Genomic DNA, 23,734 nt, shown 5'->3' on the forward strand with positions numbered 1-23,734 from the left:
ACAGATGGCATCCGTTACCATTGATTTGATTCCATTAACTACACAATTTATCTACACGGAAAATTTATGAAATGGTAACATGTACAACTTACCATATACCTTGAGGAAATTAATCCCACGGATTGGGAGATTTTACATATAAAATAAACATTTCAAAATACATCCGTTTGGAAATTATATAGCTTAATACCTAATGCTAAAAAAATTAAATCACACATTAATCGCGTGTGCGAGTAGAATCACGGAGAACTTTGCAATAACAGTAAATTTCCCGATGGGTCATTAATAAAATGGAGAGATTCGAGTAACAAGGATGACAAACGATCACCTGAGTAGCGCAGGCAATGAACAGGAGGCAGTGCCGGGCGCCTCGCGGTAATGGACGGTCCTAGCAATGCTCTCCTTCAGCGCGATCTCCACGGGCCTCCCTAAATCTTAAAGGTGGAGTGAAGGTCGTGGGAGAAGATTTACAGCGAGTTTATTGGTGATTTATTGTCGTTGGCTCCTGCGTGGGAGCCGTGATAAACGTCGGCGAACACCTATGCTCCAGATGAGTAAAGATATGGGGCAGATAGAACGATGCGATCCCGAAAAAAAAGTATCCATTTTCCCTCAAAACCACATGCCTTTTTAGTTTCAATCTCGGAGTTCAGTCCGCTCATAGGTGCCCAAATCAAGAGAAAGAATCTAATATCATAAGTCTTCCCATGACCTGTGGGTGGTCAGATGACCATTTCATATAACATGTTGATTCCTTACAAGACCTATGGCTGATACAGATTTAGTATGACTATTTGAAGTGTGCTTGTTGTGAGCTGGATGTTGAGGCCCATACAAATGTGGCACATCAATGTTACTTCATTTCAGTTCATTAGAAAGTTTTAATTTATATGATATTTTATGCCCAAAAAGTAAATCGTCATTGCTCTTAGAAGCAAATAAATTTTAAATTTGGAAATTATTCAGCTTGCAGAAAAAAAGTATCGATGGCTTTACTTGTTAAGTATGGATAGGTGTGCCAAACTAATACGTGGAGTCTACAATTTTTCAACATCAAAATGCTAAAATTGTCTCCGATTAAATTAGTACGCATAACATAATTACAAGAGCATTACGATCGGAATAAAGAAAATATTATAAATAAAATCAAAATGATGACTCTATCAGCCATGTTATAAGACTAAACAAACTCGATAGCATTAACTCAGTTGCAATCTCCAGTATTCGATTTTTCCCATCAATGAATAACTATGCAACCAAATCAATACCAATAGATTTCATTAACGATGCAGGCTAAACAGGGATCTACTTTAACTTTAAAGAGATATTAATGAATATTTTAATCATTAATATAAGGCAAATATTTACACTGCTTAAAAGTGCATAGATATTGAAGAAATTTACCAAATCTCTCAAGACCGTGGCTCTACGGCAATTGTTTACTTTGTTTACGCCAAAAGAGATACGTCAAATGTTGCTGGGTATCATCTTGTTAAAACTTTTCAAAAATCAACATAGACTTCCCCTGCGCCTTGGGTTCATGAAATCAAACTGTTTGTTCCGTGAGAAAAGGAAGTTGCTACAAGGACGAATAGACAAAAGAGAAGAATAGGAATCCTTTACCCGGCCGATCCCCCACCAGCCAAATATTTGAACTAGCTGGTGCATCATGGCGTCCCTCAAAGGAAAACCAGTTAAGAGATTCACAAAAATCTCACCCTAATTAGCAAACAGAATCAACAATTCACCCACCGAGGGATTATTATCTGAGGTAGAAAAATCACAGCCTGAAATGGGGGTGAGTTAACGTTTCCTTTGCTACACAGAGTGGCCTCGTTTTGTATTTCAAAGGAGACCCAACGGTAATCAGATGAGATTTCCCCACTCCGGAAAATAAATATGTGTACAGAACAACCCTAGTACATATATTTATAAATTGACATGGCAAATGTATACATATTTTTAAGGGCCTCGTTAAGAAAAGTGGAGGGCAACATAATAATACGATAAAAAATATGTATATATAAGAAGGGAAGAGAAGGAAGGGCACATTTTTGGGACTATGGAGCAGGAGAGGTGGTCTGAAGAGGGACCCCCTGAGTGTGTGAGGATGAGTTGAGTGGGACTTAAGGGGAGGAAAGGAGCACTGGACTTTGACGTGGACCCGCAGGAAGTAACCTTTTGACTCCGTCCACTCGAGTCCCTTTCCGGCTTCTCAATCAATCGCACCTTTCTGCTCAACCTCCTGTTTCTTTCTACCTTTACCTTCCAATTACCAAATATAAAGTAGCATTGAGTCTACTCCAACAACTTACATCTCAATTCTTTGATCCCTGAACTTTTTACTTTAAAATCCACTGGTAATTTTTGAGTAGACGGACTAGCCACTTTTTTTTCAATTTGTTGGCCTGCAACACGCACCGAGTACATTAATTTACGCCGCTCCGGTACAAAATATACTGCAAATTGCGAGTTGCAAGCAAAATAAAATAGGTAAGCAATTAATATCATAGTTTTTATTCTTAGTGATGATTAAAAATCAGAATAACATACACTTTGAACCTTTCACGAAGACGCATACCCTCGCAGAGAACTTAAAGTTGGGTGACCAGGGGCGACACGATTTCCACACGGTAAAGCTGTGTTGGCAGTACATGAACTGTGAGTTTGTAGCGAAAGATGAGAGACTTATCCACACTTTTGCACAATACTTTTTAAGATCCCATCCCGAAGCAAAAATTCCAACCAGTCCTTATAATTCTGTTCCCCACACTTCAAGTAATTAACGGCACAGAATGACCCGAAAATAATGCTCATGCTCCTTCCTAGAGGCCAAAAGCCGGTCATAAAATTAACACAGAAGACCAAGTTAGTTCCTAGTTTAAGTTTGTTGTTGTTCTCTACTCCAGCAGCTACCAATTTTTTTCGAAATTAAAATGAATTTAAGAATTTAAGGTCCACAATTATCATTTTCATAGCTCATGCATACATCCCTCTATGGAGAAGTATCGGTTATAATTCTCTGTTCGTAATCAAGAGCTGTGAGCTCTTTCATAGCTACATCGACAGGAATACAGTGATAGTAAATAATCCTAGTACATACTCTCTTAAATTTATGAAATGTTGGGAAATCAATGCAAAAAATTTAGGTTATTTCCAACAATTCTGTGTTCTATCAAAATCACGGAGATTTATTTCAGAAGCAACGGATTCTGAAAATAAATGTTCAGCACTAAACCAGACTATTTCGCTTAACTACCTTAAATGTTTCACAATAAAAGGAACTTAACTGTGTTTTGGCTGGCATTGATGATCCAACCTCGAAATTAGCTAGCTTTACTCCTTAATAAGGATGCATGATGCATGCAAGGATGCATTAATGCATTAAGCCGTGTGATTATTGATCCTGAGGAAACATTTGAACCCCTTTAAATCGGGATGTACGTATGTTTGCGGGAAAATTAAATAGATTCCTGCAGCATTGAAGGATTCCGGGTAATTTCTTCTCGGGATTCCAACCGGGTTAATTTATCCATGATAGCCAACGTTTCGAGCACCGACTCAGGGATCATCCTCAGTGCTGCTGAATGAAGAATTTAAGAACAAATTCTAAAAATCGTCAGCCTACGTAACACAATTGTCTTTGACTTGGATATTCAAGAGTCGACAAGATATGAATCTTCAGCATGCAGCACACACCACGTCTGAATTCATATTTTTATTCATGAGTGCGCGGAAATCCAGAATGGCTGGAACGAACAAGAAAGCTTTGGATTCTCGCGTTCGTATTTGCCTTTTTCTCCCCAGCACTCACCACTCACTCGGTTCCACCTCCCCGCTCTTTCATCTCGCCTCTTAAGTATTCTCCCGCGATGGATGTTTGCATTCCTCCCGCGTCGCCCTTGTCTCCGTCCATTCTTATTATGAGAACACTCTGGAGAAGGCAGGTCTCCCAGATTACTTTTCTTCTTTTTTTTACTGAGACGTTTTGGCTTTATCTCATCTCTTAGTCCTTCTCGCACAGCACAGATTTTCCCGACCATCACGAGGCAATGAGCTCAAGTTCCAGCGAGCAGTTTGCAGCTTATTCCATCAAGACATCTCCATTTTTTTCTGTATGCTCGCAATCAAATAATGAGAGTTGATAAAATCGGGACTGAGGTTTCATCTCGTCACATCGTGCCTGAAGTTGGCACTTTGTTTGCGAAATTTCGACGGATTTTTCAACGGCCTCTACCCGTAACAATTTCATTTTATGTTCGAATAAGGCGCTGACTTTTATATTTATATGTGCGATAAGATGCAAATATTCCCCATGACCGGATTGAAACTTTAAAGACAAGGCAACTCTATACCATGAAAGTTATAATTACTATGCATAAAACCTACAAATGCTAAATATACTAAAATTTGTGAGGTGATATTGGTCTCTGTGGCTTATAGATTCACTCTAACGACTGTTTTCCCAATAAAAACAAATGCTACGTGGAACGGAATTATCTTCCTCTACAATATGGCCGTACTAGTACTAATTTATCATAGACAAACAAAAACGAATCACAGCTACCTGCTCAATGAATAGTGAAATAGTACTAGCAATGCCAGTTTTATGATGATGATACCCATGGAAGAAACTAGGATGCAATAACTTATAAACGAAGTGAAGTAGCACACATGGGAAAAAATACATTTACGCGGGTCAGTTTATCCCCGCAATTTACTGAAGCCACAATCAAGTACAGAGTAGTCCTCGCACGTAACCAGAACTTGACTTTAAGAGCAAGTACTTTTTCACTGATGCACATAAGTGATACAAAAATAAAATGATGTAGCCACAACGGCGTATAAAGCATAAATTATATCGAAGGAGTAAAAAGTAACGAAAATTTGGAAGTTACGGAGGTACTACTAATTTTGAAAAATCACAGGTCATGCAAGAAAAAACGGAAAAAAGTAGGAATGAGGGGAAGCACGCGCACGGGTCAAGTACATAGCACCGCACCTTCCTGCTCCCTCGGCTGCCAAGACCGCACCCTTGTCTCCCGCAGACGCACCCGCCTTATTCCACTCCTCGGGAGTCCTCAACCACACACCTCATTCACTTTGCACATTTGTCTTCCGCACAAAAAACAGGAAGGCCACCACTTTCCAGTCTTTGCTTCCCTCGCACCCTTCCGCGACCACTTCTCTGTTCATCTCCATTCTTACCAACCGTAGTCTTCCCTCTGCCCACCTCGGCGCAAAATCGCAAACGCTGACTCTCTTTCGATCATCTGTCGAAAAAGCAATTTTTTATGAAGAATTTTTTTTTAATGTCTTAAGCTCAAATAATTTGCTGTAAATATGCAGGTCTTGCCTCGGTTCGGAAATATCATTGCTGTAAACATAGTTCGTTCCTCCTTAACTCACATTAAACATAACGAAATCACTATCTATCCAGCACATCGAATTACACATGATAAAAATTGCTTTTGCAAAGCATATAAGAATAACTTGACAAAGCAATTTAATCTTGCAATGCTAAACCTCTGAGGGTTGATGTGCATCAAAATGAGTTAAAATCATCAACAAATATCGTTAAGGTACAATTTTGAACAGGAAAAATGCCCCTTTCCCCCGTATTTAGTTTGAGTTCAGTTTAAGATCAGAGTTTTTCACCTAATGACGTTTAATAACCATTGAAGACTGGTCAAAATTACTTCTTAGACTTGCCTAGAAAATTCACAATTAATAAAGCAAGGGGAAATACTATCAACAGGGTTAATGACAGTATTATTCCCTTGTTAAAGAGCCCCTACGCCCTGGAAAACGTATATCATTGCACGTTAAATTACAGCAGCATACGAAGGCACACACACAGATATAGGAGGGCGTTCGTCCTCGAGATATTCGTCGCATAAGCTAACAATTTGGGTCAAGAGTTTGAGCGAGTTTGAAGAACTAATTGTCCAGAACAGCGCTTGCATATGACGCATAGTTCAAGCCTTGGCGACCACTCCATATTCTTGTTATTGAAAAACAGTAACTAGGTGACTATATACCTCTCCAGACGCTCTTTCAAAAAATATATAAACTTTCCAGGCTGCGGCCAAGCTTATTCTGCTGTTCAAGCTTCTTTCTCACCACACGAGCGTTGAGGCACAATGTGTGGCATTAAAAATTGTAGCTATTCAGTTTAGAGTGGCGAGCGGTCAACTCAATAAACCTAAACGTGAAATTTTATAACTTCGTGGAGTACACAGAGTGGAATTCTACTGGAAAAATGGAAATAATGATATCTTGAGAACCATCAATGCGTAAATTATATACTGGAGTGTTAAGACAGGGCTAAGGAATACAAGACGAATTAGTTCTTCAAGCAGTATCCAGTCAGAAGATTTTAATGGTAAAAATTATGGAGTGTAAATGTTAAGTTTGAGGCCTAAAAAAGACACATTGCAAGGGTAATATAGAATGCGGAGTAGGCAGTGGCATTGTGCATATACTTAACTGGTCTCACAAGGAGAAAGAGTTGAGAATATCAATCCAAGACATTGAAAGATTCTAAGGGAGGGTGAGTCATAAAAAAGCTCGCTACAGTCGACTAAGTTCCACTTAAATTAATTTACGTAGGGGTAAAATATTTTGAAACTATTCTACCACGATTATTTGCATTTATTTCATGCCTTACTTCGACTCCTAACATCTTCCACCAATCCAATATTAACTACTAATGCATCCTAATTGTAATCAAATGTTTCACTATACTTAAATTTTATAAAAATAACAGTAAACTTAGCAATTACATTGTTAATAATTAACAAAGAAATCAAGAAAATGCCTATGTATGTATGCCCGAGATCAATAGTTCTCGGGTCATTAGGCGGTTAGCACTGTTGTTCGGCTTCCAAGTTTCAGGGGCTACAGACTTATCTTTTTCACTTTTTCCCAATCTACTCGTGCATTAATGCACAAAAAACGGAGAATTAAGCCGTCGAATTGAAAGTGGAGCCTTATCATATAATCTCTTACTTCCTTTTCAGGAGTCTGCATCATTTCCTATTATATTTTCAAGTTTTACTTTTTGTCATTCTGCTAGCTAGAAAATGAAACTATATTGGTAAAAAAAATGTTCAATCTTTTCAAAAGGATTTAAGTGATTCAATTTCATTTCCTCTCGCAGAGAAGTTTTCCATTAATTTGCATTTCATTGCCCATGGAAGCACAGTGTCGTGAGAAACGATCTATGGTATACGGTGTTGAAATGAAAAAGCAGAGTCTAGAATTCAGCTTCAAAATGAAATATGATGCCTATAATTATATCTCAGATATTTTTTTTTTTAGTTGGTAAAAAAATCATACCTAAAAACTCTCATTAAGGAATGCAATTTAACAACAATCGCGTTTCGTAAAAGAAAGAATTAAATTAATTTCGGAATAGAAATGGCATACAATTCTTTCAAAAATCTTTGTAAAGTGTATACCATGAACACAAACGCCACACTACTCTCTTCATTGAGTTGATAGCTTGGACCAGATTCCAAAATATAATTACGACCGCCCACAAACGAAGAAATTTCTCCATGCTTAAAATTAAAACTTTGTCGCACTATCTTCTATTACGTGGAACATTTTTTCTTCATATACATGGTAACATAACAACTCATAACCCATTAATTAAAGAGCGCAAAAAGAAACCTATTTTTCCTTCAAAGCAATTTGATGTCTCACATCCTTCATTAATCTGGATTACCATATGAGAGGAAACTGAGAGAGTTAAAGTGACTTTCACTTTTTGACGAGGATTAATTTTTTAATGAAGTCATTTCCTTGCCACCCCTAACATGCTTCATTAGCCTATCGAGGTTGAGATTTCCAATGCAAATTGGCAGAGGAAAAAAATGTTAACTTCAAGAGCCAAGGTCATATTTTCCTCAGCTAACATCATGAATTATTTATGAGAACTTTTTTAATTCAAATTCCAATCCTCCCTCACAAAAATATAAATAAAAAATATTTTTTCCCTGCAGAATACATTCGTATAAAAATACTTTTATTGTTAAAGATTGCATGCTTTTAATGGCATTGAAAGGAATTTCATCCATTAATTCTAATGCCTATGCACTCACTGTTGGCTTAAAATCGTTCGAGATAAGCACTGTCCTATTTAACGAATGAAGCGTGTTACTTTTCGATCACAGCCAAGTTTCTATAGCCTAGAACATGCGCGCGGTGAACAATAGTCTATTAAACAATGCGGTGGCAGCGCAATGTGTTCCCATGCATAACGTTCGAACGCCGTATTCCGCATACGACCTACTCAAAACAGCAGTAAAATTGATCAGAGAACCACAATTACGCATGAATAGTAGGGACAAAACGTGTGTTATCGCTTAGCACCAAGTCTGGCTCGAAATTGTGCGGAATATGCTCATCTGGTGCATGACGGATAGCGGAAAATCCGAGGAAGATAATTCTAAATTAATGTGTAACTGGCATGACATTAATGGTTCATTTTAAATTTATAAAAGGCCGCTTCAATTGAATATTTTACGCTGTAAATGGGAAAAAATATCGAGTAATTCAATTACAAATTAAAAAAGGATTTTAGGGAAAATGTATGACAATATCATATAATGTGCGTGACCAAGAATGCTGTAAAGACCTGGGTGAATGAGTAAGCAATTATATAGTGACTCCATGGGCACTACGGTGAGGTGGTGCCTGCCATTCAATTTAATGTAAACAATCGGTTACCTCACGTTCGCCATCGAATGAGTATGTGGTTAACTGCACCCATATTAACTGTGTAGAGCTGCTTCATACTGGAAATAATGATCGTATGTGCTTAGTTATTCCATATTATTATGAATCGTATAAGAAAATTAGGTCACAGAAAAATTAGCGCAGTTGGTCTGGGGAGGTTAGGAAGAGAAGATGAGGATAGAAGTAAAGCGCTTCAGAGTCGAAAAAAAATTCTGATTGGGTTATTAAAGCTATTATTTTATTAAATACTGATATAGATTATTAAAGTTGATCCTCGGCAAATTCAATCAGTGCCTCATATTTTTCAAACTTCCTTTCGAAGATCTTATAACATCCATTCACTAGAACTCCTGTGAAGCACGGCACAATATTTAGATCACCAGATATATTTTACCTTTTGACAGGCAAAACGTGGGAACATTGATCGAATCACCTTTAGGCCCAAGTGCAATGCCTTCCCAATGCATTTTCGGTAGTGTATAGCTCATTGAAATACTGGCTCCACGGACTACAATGTAAGATTTAGAGTCCACGTCAAGCTATGTAATATCATAAATTACTCAGCATAAATATTTTTAACGTTACTATTTCAATAATGAGGGATTGATAATGAAACCGCTTCTCACCTAAAAAAAATTAAACGAAAGTGCAAACAAAAATTACTAAAATGCCCTTATTGAATGATTACCATTAATTATATCCTGTAAACTTGTGTACACTTAAGCAAAGGGCTGCTTTATTTACTTCTAAGATTAAAAAAAAAACATTAGTTGAATTGCCAAAGTATAACGACAACAAATCTCAGAGTATTAATCTATTGTATGATAATGAAAACAAGGTGACAATCGTTAAAATGAGTCTTTTTCATCCCAAAACACTCCTCTTTTCAAAGTAACGGTACAAAAAAAGTTAGGAACAGGGCAAGTACGCTCCAGGTATAACCCACTCTTTCCAATTTGAATGACCATTTCGGCCTTTGGCGTACAATGATATGATCCCTCGTCATAAAAACTACATAAAAAATGAATTCGAGGGCTACACCGCTATTTTCCCGCCGCATCTAAGCAAGAACGAATGCTGGCGATCCCATCAAGTGGAAGAAAATTTCATCAGACCCTACATCATTAAAATAGCCCGCTTGAAATGATACTGGTGGCTCCATCACGTTTCCATCGCCGTCGTCATACATCTTCCACAAAAGGATTGCGGAGTCCACCGCGGCACGCACCGTCGACGTTGTTTGCTGCTGGGACCGGTGCGGCCTAGCAGAACGACGGTCTAAGCGCAAGGCCTCCCAAAAACTTTACACGCACGTGTGTGTGAGCGGGACTAGAAAGGGACTTCATTAATAGCTACATATTATTATACAGCATTCGAGATGTGGGTATGGAGAAGAATGGAGAGGGTGAAATGGACGGAGGGGAAAAGGAACGACGAAGTGCTGGATATGGTTGGCGAGGAGAGGCATCTTTTAGATGAGAAACGGAGGAGACAGAAGGTATGGATGGAGTTAGTGCTTAGCGAGGAGGGGATGTTGAAAAAGGTGTTAGAGGGTAGAATGTTAGGGAAACGAGGGAGGGGAAGGAAAAGAATAGGATTTTTAGATAGATTGAAAGGGATTAGGCCTTACAGTGAATTAAAGAAGGCAGTGCTGGAAGGAAAGGGAGGCTTCCAGATCACTTCTTGAACACTCCATGGAAACCTACCTTAATCGGTAGAATACTATAGTAATAATTATTATACACTCATATATACATACACTCTTTGTGAATCTTGTTCCTAATTCCGAGAAAGTGGCAGTGCCACAGAAAATTGAGTCGTGAGAGTGTTTTTTGCGTCTTTCATACTCTTTTATAGTGTGTCCTACCCACCCTAAGTTATATTTGTGTTAAATACCTCATCGAGGAATATCAAGAAGTACATTTACAAACACAGCGGTGTAACTAGTAATATGCTTTGGCGGGGAATGGGATGGCCTGAGGTGGCACCCCACAAGGTAACGGGGAATCCGGGAATATTTTTGAAAATTAACCTGCTTGGATTACATTTCACGTCATTTTGGCAATAACATTTTCACTTTAAGCATATGTAGTCATTAAAATGTTGGCACTAAAATTTTAGCTTTAAGAATATGTAGTTATTAAAAGTAGACAATAGTTTTAAAGAACTTTTTCCATTTCTTTGAGGCTTTGGGGGGTGATCTATCCTCTCATCCCCCCCCCCATAGTTACGTCACTACATACACATATGTTTACTCACACACTAACAGGACTGCGATAGCCCGCCGGTGGGAAAGACTGGCTTGCGCTCGGCCTCATGGTCAGCGCCCATAAACAAACATCATTAAGCACTGAATGAGTTCGCTTCTCCCATTCTCCCTTCTCCTCCCCCACCCCCTGTGGTCCTGCCTCGGCACTGCCCTTTTGTTCGACCACGCACGCGCACGAGCTAATGAGTATTTGCTCTTTACGAATGCCTCGTGCGAATTACAAACCGCCGTGTCATGTCGCAATCAAGAGTCCGTGATGGGAACACGGGGACGAAACACGGAAATGAAGTTTCGGGGAGGACTGTGGAGGAGTGGAGTAGGTTCCTAGCAGGCTATCGAGAGATAGAGAGAGGCGGTTGGAAGGGCGCTGGAATGAGCTGCAATGGGCCATACACATGGTGGAATTTTCACCAACTGCATATGCCTGAGTGTAAGACAGCTATTCCCCGTAAGCAATACGGACATTTGAGTTGAATGCTAATACGAAAGCACCACAGTTACCACATAGTTGAGATGCGGGGGAAAAATAGCGGCGTACCTCTCGAATTCATTTTTTATATAGTTTTTATGACGAGGGATCATATCATTGTGCGCCGAAGGCCGAAATAGTTATTAACATTTGAAATTGTGGGCAATACCTGGAGCGTACTTTTCCAGTTCCTAACTTTTTTGCACTGCTACTTTATAAAGGGTAGTGTTTTTAGCTTAAGTAGATTCATTGGGTGTGGGTTGTAACGCTTCATTCGCAGAACACTTGACTCATATAGCGAATTTATTTCTGACTTCGTCAACGGAAAAAAGGTACTAAATGCTATCTTTTCATTAACTACCCTTCAGATGCACATTTAGCGACGTAGTTTGCTGAGCAAGAATTTTCAACTTTCAATAGGAACGATTAATTTGACTTAGGCATCCCCATTCGTTGTAAAAATCAGTGAAAAGGTTAAGTACGACTATTAGAATATAATAGTTTTCATCTTTTGTTTGGCTAGACCCTCAACTTTCTCCATAACGACTCTTATCAGCGTCGGGAAATTGCACGTTCCTTAACTTGGGCCATCTGTCACATCGATGATTAACATTACCGCCGCCCAAAAGGTTCCCCTCGATTCGATCCCCAGGATCTTTCGGTCAGTAACTGTTTTAAAATTTAGTGGTCTTCTCTCACAAGTTCATCATACTCTCCATTGGTGGCAGCTGCCTATAATTTTCAATCAAAAATTCAACAATCTCACAAAAATAAGCCCTTGCGCAGGTACATAACTGCTCTCATTGGAAATGAAGAGTGAGGACACACATTTCATCGTATTATTAGGCAATATTAACTCACTCAGTGATTTAACTCGAAAGGTTAGTTTGTATAAATGATTGCAGATTTTACTTCAAATCAAGCTAATACGCTGCAAATATCACAGATTGAGGGTAGAGGGGTAGGTTGTTTTCCCTGGACTACCTTGCACTTCGAGGATTTAACATGGGGGTGTCTGGAGGCTTCACCAGGATTGGAACTCTGCACCCCTCTCACAGCATTCAAGCGCCCAACCCACTATGCTACCGAACTTTTTCGACAATAAAAGGTAAAACAGCTTCATAAAACAGAAGAAACTATCCATTCCATAGCTTACAACTCTATGATGGAGTCGAATATAACAGTCCAGAATCAAAATCGAATGATAACACCCCGAAATTTATTCAAAAGTTTTGGCCAAAAGAATTACCATAACGATTATTCGATCCAGCTACGAGCAATATTTGAATTTCGCGGATCAAGTATTGGGTCCTGAGGCCCAAAAAGAAAATGGAAAAGTTTTACCGCACGACCTGATATTTTTCTATTCCTTCGGACACCATGGTAGTAAGATATCTTCCTCGCTGATAAGTTTTTAGATAAGCACCACGTAACAGAAAGTACCCGTGAGCTCAATTCAAGGAACCAAAAAGGGAAAAATTCTATATGGCGGCAATTTTGGAAAACTTTCACTCCTAGTCACCTTTGAGAGTAATATATCAAAATATTGGTGCTGTGTGCTAATTAAATAGTAGAAGAGAGTTTGAGAACTGCCTTTAAACCAATTACAGATTTATTGCAGGAGTGAAAATGGAGATATCTGTGGTTTACGGTAAATTTCTTCATTTCCGGTTTTCTACCGCGTGGTTAATACGGCATTGGCGACAGTTTCTTCGACCTGATGACTCTGGCAGTACTGCAAGCTAAACTATTGTCATCGCCATAACAACTAACGTAGTAATAACCGGAAATGAAGAACTTATTACAGGAGTACCCAAAAAATTGAGCAAACTTCTAATTTACGACATACATCCATGGTGTTCAAAATCAACATTTCAATACTCCCATCTACTTCATTCGACAAAATAGATAGACATATTGAAATTAAATAACAAGAATATTAAGATGAGGAAGGCACGATGTCACCATTCGTATCTGTCTTTCTCTCTGTTTCATTCATTGCCACACGGGTGAGCAAGCGGGACAGCGACAGGTGAAGCCACTCCGTACTCCTACCACCTCTAATGCTCACGCCCTCGAGGATTTCCACGCCAACCCTCCTCCTCCCGCGCATTTCCCAATTCGCTCCTCGTAATATTCCGCCCACCCGCTCTCACGCACCGCCCACCACTGTCACGTCACACCCACACCCATGCCCGCTTTGTCCCTTTCACCCGCGCCGCCGCTGCTTCATCACTGAAAACACACACTCTCGCAACTCACTCGTAATCCATTTTTTCAGCGACTGCTGCGTCATTCAGCATCCCACAGTTCCACATCGGCCGTCACATCTCTGACTCTCTTTCGTGCGATTATTAACATGAAATCCATTTGTACGTATGTACTAACGCTTAAGATTCCCCTTTGGCTTGGTATTTGCGGGAGACGACCGACGGCGGCACGGATCATTTTGCGAAATGGGGAAGAGAAGTAGTGGAAGAGCGGAGAAAAATATGGCGTCGGCATTAGCCTACTCTTTGACTGAAGGCGCCAATGGGGTCCAATTCCCATTCTGACGAACTATTGACATACTCACTACTTCCTTGAAGATCCCTCGGTAAATCACTCAAGCAGGGATAGGCCAGCTTTGAAACATCTCCGCCACCGAACTGTAAACCGGACCCACATGGCGGGAAGCCAACCCTCTAGCCACCACGCAAACGTTATCCCTATTCTCGTTTGTTATATACAGTCACTTAACAGAAAACATCAACAGTGGCCGCATGAATACAATAATTATCGAATGAAGCTGTTACGGATTACTGAGTGAAGGCTAAAAAGTACCGACTTTCAATATAGAAGTCTGCCTTAGTTACATGGTATTAATCGACTAATCGTGTCTGAAGACGATGGCAGACTTAGCCTTTGAAACGTCATCGGTTCTATTTCACCAGTTTGAAAACCCGTGATAAAGTATTCATCAGAATGCGACAGGAAAACATACTATTTTCAAATTCGTATCTTCTTTTAAAATTTGTGGAGTTATGAGGAAAAATATTTACTATGTATTGTACTGACCTTTTTAGGATTTCAACCCAAATTCCTAAATTATATAACTGGTAACAATCATTTTTAGCAAAATTCACAACGTATATCCCTTCTCTCATTGGTCCTAAGAAGTATAAGTTCACTATCGTTATGGTAAAGCCGAGGTGATAACGAGAGTAGTACACATAACTGATACAATGGAAATGACCAATGCCTCGTATAAGTTATATTTTTTTCCAAGCCGAGGGTTAAAGCGACACAAGAGTATTTAGAGTTTTCGTTCTGATGTACAGGTCCAACCATTCTATTGTACGGGCAGCTTTTACATTCACTCAATCGCTCCTTCCATAAATAAAGATGAAATCACTAGTTGCGATCAATTTCATTTCCATGGTAGCAAATGGTTTTCTGACTATCACAAATATTGATTTCCCTGGGTGCGCTTAACAATTCCAAGATAAAGATACGCACGTCGGCCGACTTAATTTCAGAGGTATGACCAAAACATTCCACGCGATTTGCGACAGAATTAAAACTAGAGCGATTGTTACGCCACTACGATGGAACTATTAACGGAGAGCGGCAATTCCAATGAAGGAAGAGCCGTCTCAAATTTATCTGTCATGGATCCATGAATTTCCTTCGTATCAAACATTTAATTGACATATTTAAATGAAATATACTTTGTGGAAGCCATCGGCGATTCAGAAAACCATCAGTGACTCATTTATCAGGCAAGGTGAAGTTATTACCTGAATGCACCGAAAAAAGAAGTTCAGTAGGCCTCAACCATCTTTATTGCGTGAGAAAGACCTTCACTTGTATAATAAGTATGAAAATCCGTAAGAATAATAAAATTAACAATAAATTAACATTAATTGATGACCTCATTTAATAACAGCGGACAAAAATTTAAAAAACTGCGTGGGCCAATAATGAGGATAGAAAACTCGAGTTTGCACTTTGGCGGTGATTAACTCCATCACTTTCTTAGCTTAACTTCTGGAATAGTTAATCCGGTCATAGAGGCAGGTTCATATTTTCCTCGGATATTAAAAACCATCAAAAATTACCCCTATGTGAAGTTTGACACACAATTTTGGTGAGTACGTTAGGCAAAATTCTTATTGCTGATTATGGCAGTCAAGAAAAAACTTCGACCCACAATAAACGGCTTAATTTTTTGTATCTTTACGATTAGAGGTACAACAGTGTTGAAAAACTGTTAACATGTGATGCATAGAACACGTTGGAAACGTATATCCAACACGTTTTCGTTTTGCCTACAAAGGAGCATAAACATAGCTGTAATTGAGCATAATAGAAAAGAAATAACATATAATTTATATCCAGAAATGACTCCATGTTATAATTTTTTAAGCGGTATTTACATATTATTCGAAAAATTATAGAAAGATTTCACTGATCGAGAAAATATCTATATTCTTCAGAAAGAACTCTGAGATAGACGCAAACTTTTTTCTTTTACTATATTCATGTATCTTTATCACAAAAATAACTTCAAACCTTCGTTGGTTATGTGGTACAAAATCTTTTTGTACCACATAACCAACGTAACAAAGAAGTTTTAAGTAATGCCCACCCATAGCAGTAAAGGCAGATCTAAAATCAGCATATTAAATTCGCACCCAACAAAGACCGCGACTAAGTTTTAATTTGAATTTTTTCCACTTACTTTAAAATACGATACTACTTCATCTGCATATTCATAATAAATCGCAAGCCACCTCTAGCACTGGTTAGAATATTGTTTCACCAGAAACCCTCACTCTTAACAATATTCGATTTACAAACCATATTTTTATTCATTACCTCGTGGACCTCTGTAAATACGCTCTTACCATACTTTTTACCCACAATATTGTGAGCAATTTTCCATGACAAGAGAAAGTAGTAGATCCAAAATGTGGCACATAAAAGCAGCAATCTTTTACGTGGATTTCCCTTGATCTTTTGTGGCACAGCAAACTTATAACACCTTAATACACTATCGGACTGTATCGATTTAACAGCTCCCAACAGCTGAATTCAAATAAATGCTCATCAATTAACAGTAAAGACCACCATTAATCGCACAGTATTATCTAAGAGAATTGACTTTTAACTATCAAACGGCGTGAAGAGCACAAACAAGCCGAAAAGACCTTCGTTTAAGGGCTTAAACGAAAGTCTTTTCGGTATATCACTTTATTACGCGTATATTTCACTGACCTATCCTTAAAATACCCTTAAATACGCGCTTCATCCTCATATTCTCCTTAGACTTCCGAAAAAGAGGTGGAAAATAAATTATTTACTATCCATTTATCAAAATCGTTCGTTTGATAAATTTTCCCTTTAACACCATTATTTCAGTCCCATTAGGTTTTCTCGTCTTCATTCATACTTAAGTTACTGAACTTGCTCACTCTCTTATCCTCTTTAATCTCCACGTCATTTCGAATCACTTTATGTTTTTCCAGCTCGTGGAATCTGCCGGCAAAGGCCTACGCACACCCTCTCCTCTCTCGGTCTTCGAGGGCCAGCCACTCGGCGTCCCTTCTCTCACCTCCCTAAACAGCTCTCCCAACAGTCGATTCCAACGAATACGTCACGCGGTCACGTGACACTAAGAGTTACGATGGGTTGTGGGACAAATTCCTTCATTCGTTGCTGTTGATGGAGAGGGCATAGAAATCGTTTTTAATTTTCAAACGCTGTGTTGTAAATAAAACGGTGGTTCAATATTCGGTCCTTTTGTTGCACAAAATCTCGTCTAATATCACTTGAATATCCTTCTGTAAGTTTCCGACCGATAGAAAACTATGTAAGAAGAAGGAAGTCGGAGTACGTAGGGATGAGAGAAAGTTAAAGATTTACCCTCCAAGTAAGTGAGCTCTAAGCATTGTTTTTCTTTTGATTTCGAAGAAGTTCTGTCTGCGAAGAAGTTTTTAAGGAAGAATTTTACACCAACAGTTTTCAGCTTCGCTTCGCCCAGTAAAATCAGGCTACTACGTCGAAAGCTAAATTACGACAAGGTGAACCTTGTTTAGGGTGTACCTATTTTAAGAGGCAAGTATACCCTTTATTATGATACACAGCTGAAAAATGGCCCTGAGTCACTTAAAACAATGAATTTTGTGACGCGCATTTAGTCAATCTATAACTGACGAATAGCATGACAAGATAGAATATAGTTATGTTTCTCAGTGTTTTTGAAGTTGTTTATTAGGTTAGGAATTAACGTCGACGACGAAATCAATAGAAGATTATCAGAATTCCTTTCACTATCGCCAATTTTCTCTTTTATTTGACATGTTTACCGTCGGTTTCAATACATATTCTCCAAAGTTTCGATTTACGGCAAGCTGCACTATGGATTTCTCTTTTCACTCAATTCGCCCGCAGTGAATTCTTTTGGTTACTATTTAATACGGAGACATTAAAACGTTAGTATTTAAGCATATGATGCCGCTCTGGTACTGAATTATTGTAATTATATCATTATAATTATTTTTATCACTAGCATTGTACTGTCCTATTAAAGCTTTATAAAACGTATTGTTTTCAACGTTTACTTCTTAATAACGTTGATACATTAAACTAAAAATTTAATGAAAGAAGATATAATATAAGTGGAGGGGAAGAGGGAAAAAAGAAGCAAAAGAAGCGTGTACCACTTCTTCATCGGAGAATGCCCCGGGGCCCCCGGCCAAGGATATAGCCCAAACAAAGCGGGGTATGGGGGTCCACGTATCTGGGGGGGAGGCCTCGGGGGGTGGAGAGAGAGAGAAGGTCGGAGGCCGTCTCATCTTCTCCATCTGATTATTACCAGAAAGTAATTCAAACATAGTTATATTAGTTACTAGTTCTTTTCTCCTTTCGAAATGCAGGGTCATCTTTATAATTAATATTATCCTTCACATAATGCAATCATCGACCAAAAATCAGTTTGAACCTTTTTAAACAATGATTTATAATGCTGTGGTATTGCATAAGGTATTATAATGTTATCTCTAATATTGTACTCTCCTTTGAAAGATTTAAAAATGCATTGTTTTAACGTATACTTCTTTATAATATTGATATAGAAAATTAAAAATTTTATGAGAGATAATATAACATAATTTAATAAACGCTCTTATCTACCATAACACTAGAAAATGTAGCAAATATTAAATTTCCCAGTTTAATTTCCTAAACTGTTATCGTAATGAGGTAAACATAGCCCGTGGAATTGCAACAAATATTGTAAACGTTACATTCCGCTAACCCTCAACATTTTTCAACGGCGTACAGAGCAGTTCATCAGGACGAAGGTTGCAAAAGAAAATATATGTACTGCCCTAATGACTATTGATTCCTTGATATTCCCTTTTTCAAACTGCTGATCCCGTTCAGGTAGATACATGAGCTAATATTTATATAGCTCACGCTTTTACAGTTCAATTGCCAATCATGGCTTTAAATTGGAAGAATTTTTAAAATACTATATTGTCTAATACTTATGATCTATTTCTCTGAGTCATACCCTACTATAAACTACCATAGTTTAAAATGATAATCTACAAACGTCTATATCGGCAACCCACCATACACAACAGTAAGCTCGGTTGCCTATCTAGATTTTCTCTGTGCGCAAGCCTCCTGCGGACAATTTCAATGTTTGGAGAATTATCATGACCAGACCCAGAGGATTCATGCCGAATAAAAAAATTAAATTTTAGACATTTGTATAAATTTTATACTACCATAAATTGCATAATTTGTGGATTTTAAGCAACTTAAGTTTTATCTGCTGAACATTGGTTTTAATCACGGGATGATGAAGTTATTCGCTAAAGGTAAATATTCATTGTGAGCACTTTTTTAACAAGAGCGCTAATTTTTCTCGGTTTTTAATATCTCACTACACTTTATACCTTTCCAAATTTCACTCTAAAAGATCCAGCTACTCTAAATGTCCTTAAACAAACAAATAACTTCCTCATAAGCGATGCAGACTGGGCTAGAGATGAAAGAGGGTGGCCATGGATGAAGTGGAAAAACCGTGGGAGGGAACTCAAGATTGAAGAGCATAAAAGAATTACACTCCTCAGTGAACTCATAAAAGATGCCGTGAAAGATTTCAAAAGAAAAGTCTTAAATTGAGTTTCCACGAAGCATCCAGGGTAAACACGATATTGTGTGAGGTAATATAGTAAAGGAGGATAATGACAAAAAATTTATAATTTTCACTAAAAATATATGTATTTTTGAGAAAATGATTCTTTTAATAATGAAGTGAAAGTTTTTTTTTACATATACTCAGAGTTGATTACGCTTATAACCTTGGTTACCCTGAGCGTCACCTGAGCTTGAATCAAATTTTTCAAAAATAAGGGACGGTTCTTTTAGAAAAGAAATAATTTAAAATTTCACAACATTTTTTATCACCAGTATTTAAGTATTATTTATTAAGCATTTTCTTTAAAACTACATGTTTTTGAAATGAAAATCTCTACTTAATACTTTTCTGAAGCAATGCTTTTATTCAATCGCGGATTTAAAAATATATAGAAATTTCTCTTAAATAATAGTTCTAAAAAGATTGTGCTGTCCCTTTCCATTGTATATTACATTTACCGTGTTATTATTACGATATATTACATAGTTATATTATTCTTTTTGTTATTATTGTAAAATCTTATTGCATGCATAATACCGTGGGATCTATTGCTTAAGCGATTACCCAACATTATGTAGTAAATTGAGGACAAGAACACAAGTTTTCATCATAGCAAAGCTAACAGTATCAATAGAAAGTACTTCGTTCGCCCTAGAGAAAGCCAAGCTCGAATGATATTGTCATCTATTTTGTTTGCATAACCTATTTGAGGAGCAGAATGAACACGAACATCCGTAAAAATACGGCAGGATGTAAACATTATTTTACCTAGACCTGAAGGTAAAAGTTTTCCCGCCTGAAATCCTAACTGTGATTAGAATTTCCACGAGGGAAAATAATGATAATTTTTAGGGAATCGGTTTTTATTTCAAAAAGAAATAATATAGCAGTTTTAACCGTATTTAATAACTGTAAAGACGCAATAATTGTAATACATCTATTTTTAATTTTGTTTCCCTGATATATCGTAATTTAAGATGAACAGGACTATTATTTTCAATGGCTAAAAATATTTTCAATGCGCACATTGAAAATCAATAGTAAAATTAGTTTGCGAAATGAGTTTGAATTTGATCTTTAGAACCCAAATACAAGGTGTTACCATTTTATGATGTGGCCAGGGATTGCGTGAATATTTATGGAGTCAGCATACCTTTGCTTATACTTTATACTCAATTTTATTTCTACTCGAAAATTTTGAAAATACTCCATTTCCTCACGGAAGCGAATACAGTGGAACTTGGTTATAACGTCATCAAAGGGACCAGAAGATTTTTAACGCTATATCCGAGTGACGTTATAAAAAAAGCAGCCTTCAATCTGAGTGAAAGGCCAAAGTAAAGACGCAAATGTTCTGCTATATACAACACTTTATTGAAATCCACTCGTATATTGGAATATGCATAGCAAAAAAACGTTAATAAAAAATGATATCCACAATTAAATATTTTATAGCCCAATAAAAACCTTACTTTACTGTCGAAAAAAATCTGTGATCTTCTTTTGAACGGTCCTTTCAGAAATATAAATTATCTCCGTTGAGCAACAAACGTCTTGAAGCGCGCTGAGTGTTGAAGCAGTGCAGCAGTGCTCTTTTGCAACCTAAGAATCGCAAAATTTTTGACGCTATACCCGAGCGTCGCAATATTTGTCGACGATATAAACGGGTTTTCGTACAACATAAAATGTTCAATTTTGGCTGGTCTGTATAAAATGTGACGTTAAACCCGAGTTGACGTTACAGCCGATGCCGTTATAACCAAGTTCCATTGTATTATATTTCTAACATACCAATACACCTCTCGCAGATAATTTCCAGTGCGTGAGACTGTATTTACATTTACATTTTGGAGTAGAGGTGGCATGTTGGAAAAAAATCACTGGCCATAAATGACGTAAACGTTGATTGCAATTTCTACGTTGGCATTGCGTGAACATTTATGGAGTCAATATGCGCATGCTTATACTTTTATATGTACATAATTTAATTTCTTTTCGAAGGATTTGAAAACATCTCCTTTTCCTCCAGAAAGCAAATGTTGTTACTTTATCATTCCTCACAAAAACTTTGCATTAGACTGCACACATAGTGCGTAAGACTTCATTTTGGTAACATGATGGAAAATAGATGACATGCTGGGCATAAACCCTGGAAATTAGTGACGAAAACGTTGATTTCAGTCCATTTGTAATAGCATGTTGACATGCAAAATTGACGTTTAAGTTGTTAGCACGTCTAAATGAGAAAAATTTCATTCCTACATTGAAATACAAATTGGTCTAGCAGCAGACACATGGCACTTGGCCCGGGAAAATAGAAGAAAATTACATATTAGATCATCGTCATCGTATGAGTGTAGGTTGGTGTATTACCTGGGAAAATGGATCAGCTTCTGGAGGAACGTCGGTGTTACTCTCACATTCAGGGCAGGGAGGATTCTGAGACTCAGCGCAGATGATTGCCAACCCGAGGAGCACCAGATGCAGAGCACCAAACATCATCACAACAAGGGACCTGAAAAAAATAAGAAATAAGCACTGTCCTTTATTTTTTGTAGTTTTAATACAAGAGAGTGCTTGTGCAGTCCATGAAATCTTATTAGTATTGCTAAAACGTAGTTGAACGTTTGAGATATTAAGAAAATAATATATGAAGTGGCTAATCACACTAGTATAACACGCGGGTAACGCTCCCGATTCCCTTAGTAGTAAAATTTAAACAATTTAGGGTTATATACAAGTTATCTCATTGCTTAGAGGATTGTTGAAAATACACATTTCCACAATATATCATTTCAGTGCAAATATGATGCTTAAACTGTGCTTAAATGCCTGATGGAAGGACATTATGTTGAATAAAAACTTTTGGGCTACGTCGCCACGTCAATTTTTGGGTGGCCCCATCGTTTCCTGACCGATGCTGGTCGCTTTCTTTCTCTGGGAATTCTGAAGAGGTGAGGAAGGACATTGCTTTGGTGCCAATAATCTTATTGTGTCAATCCAGAAAATATCTTATTTGCACGGGTAAGGACAATCAATAGTCTTAGCCACGATAAGAAAATTTACGTCAAGAGAAAATGCACCGTTTTTGCGAAAATGCAAATCTCTCTATATGAGAGTTAAACTTTTAGCCTTAATCTGCAAATTAATAACATCTACATGTAAATTCTTGAACAACATGTGAGAAAATCCAATATACATATTAAAATTACTTTCAATGGTGGATAGACATGCATTGGGTGAATAAACAACAATTGTGGTGAATAAATATTTTTCGCTCTGATTTTCACGAATTCAGAATAGAGATTGAAATAAATAACAGTAAAATATGTTATTTTATTTCTATTTCAGAATGAGCCATTGATTCTTTTTTAAATTCTACGCGAGTTCTTCGGCCCAGCAATAAATCCACGGTAGCTCTTTCAGCGGTGACACAATAGGCATCACACCCATATGGATTCAACAGGAAGGAAACGAGGGGCTCTGAGCAGCTTTCAGCCGTTCCATCAACACTGCATGATTTATGGCTGGCTCCTGTGCGGTCTCCTCCTCCGGCCGTCGTTTTCATTAGCCATTCCGATTTTGCGACTCAACCTGCCCGAGATCTCTGCGGCCATTAACATCTGATCGTCCCGGCAGCTGGACGAGGGCCTCCCGCTGAGTCCAAATTACACCCGATGCCCCTTAGTCACAGGGACACCCTAGGCATTCGGCAGATGGATACCGCCCTCACATGTGTGGTAATCTGACGATCACTCACGCAAAAAGGGTCGAAGGTTGAAATTACTCACACTGTAACGTATTGGTATAATAATGACTAGAGATGCGTGAAAATTGCAAGTGCGATATAGATGCGATGTGCGCAAATAAATGCGACACAGATGCGATGACTTGACTTTTATGATATTTTTACGTAAATTTGCCTTTTCGACGGCAAAATTCGTACATTTTGTGCCGAGCGGAGTTTAAATGCTACGCCGACACTCACCGCTTAAAGCATGTGAGCGACTGGCCAGCTGCTAGTTGGCTGGGACTCTACGTGGCCGCGAACTACAAG

General features: G+C 38.0%; 1 protein-coding gene across 1 annotated transcript in view; it reads right to left on the bottom strand.

The window, feature by feature from the left end:
* Nucleotides 1–23,734, bottom strand: part of LOC124167274 — a 111,801-nt gene that overhangs the window by 35,042 nt on the left and 53,025 nt on the right. Inside the window, exon 2 of the mRNA XM_046545189.1 lies at nt 22,051–22,192. Within this exon, the coding sequence (XP_046401145.1) occupies nt 22,051–22,179 (129 nt within the window). The 5' untranslated portion in view covers nt 22,180–22,192. The remainder of the gene's footprint in view (nt 1–22,050; nt 22,193–23,734) is intronic.

Source organism: Ischnura elegans, chromosome 1 (assembly GCF_921293095.1).
Source record: "Ischnura elegans chromosome 1, ioIscEleg1.1, whole genome shotgun sequence".
NCBI lineage: Eukaryota > Metazoa > Arthropoda > Insecta > Odonata > Coenagrionidae > Ischnura > Ischnura elegans.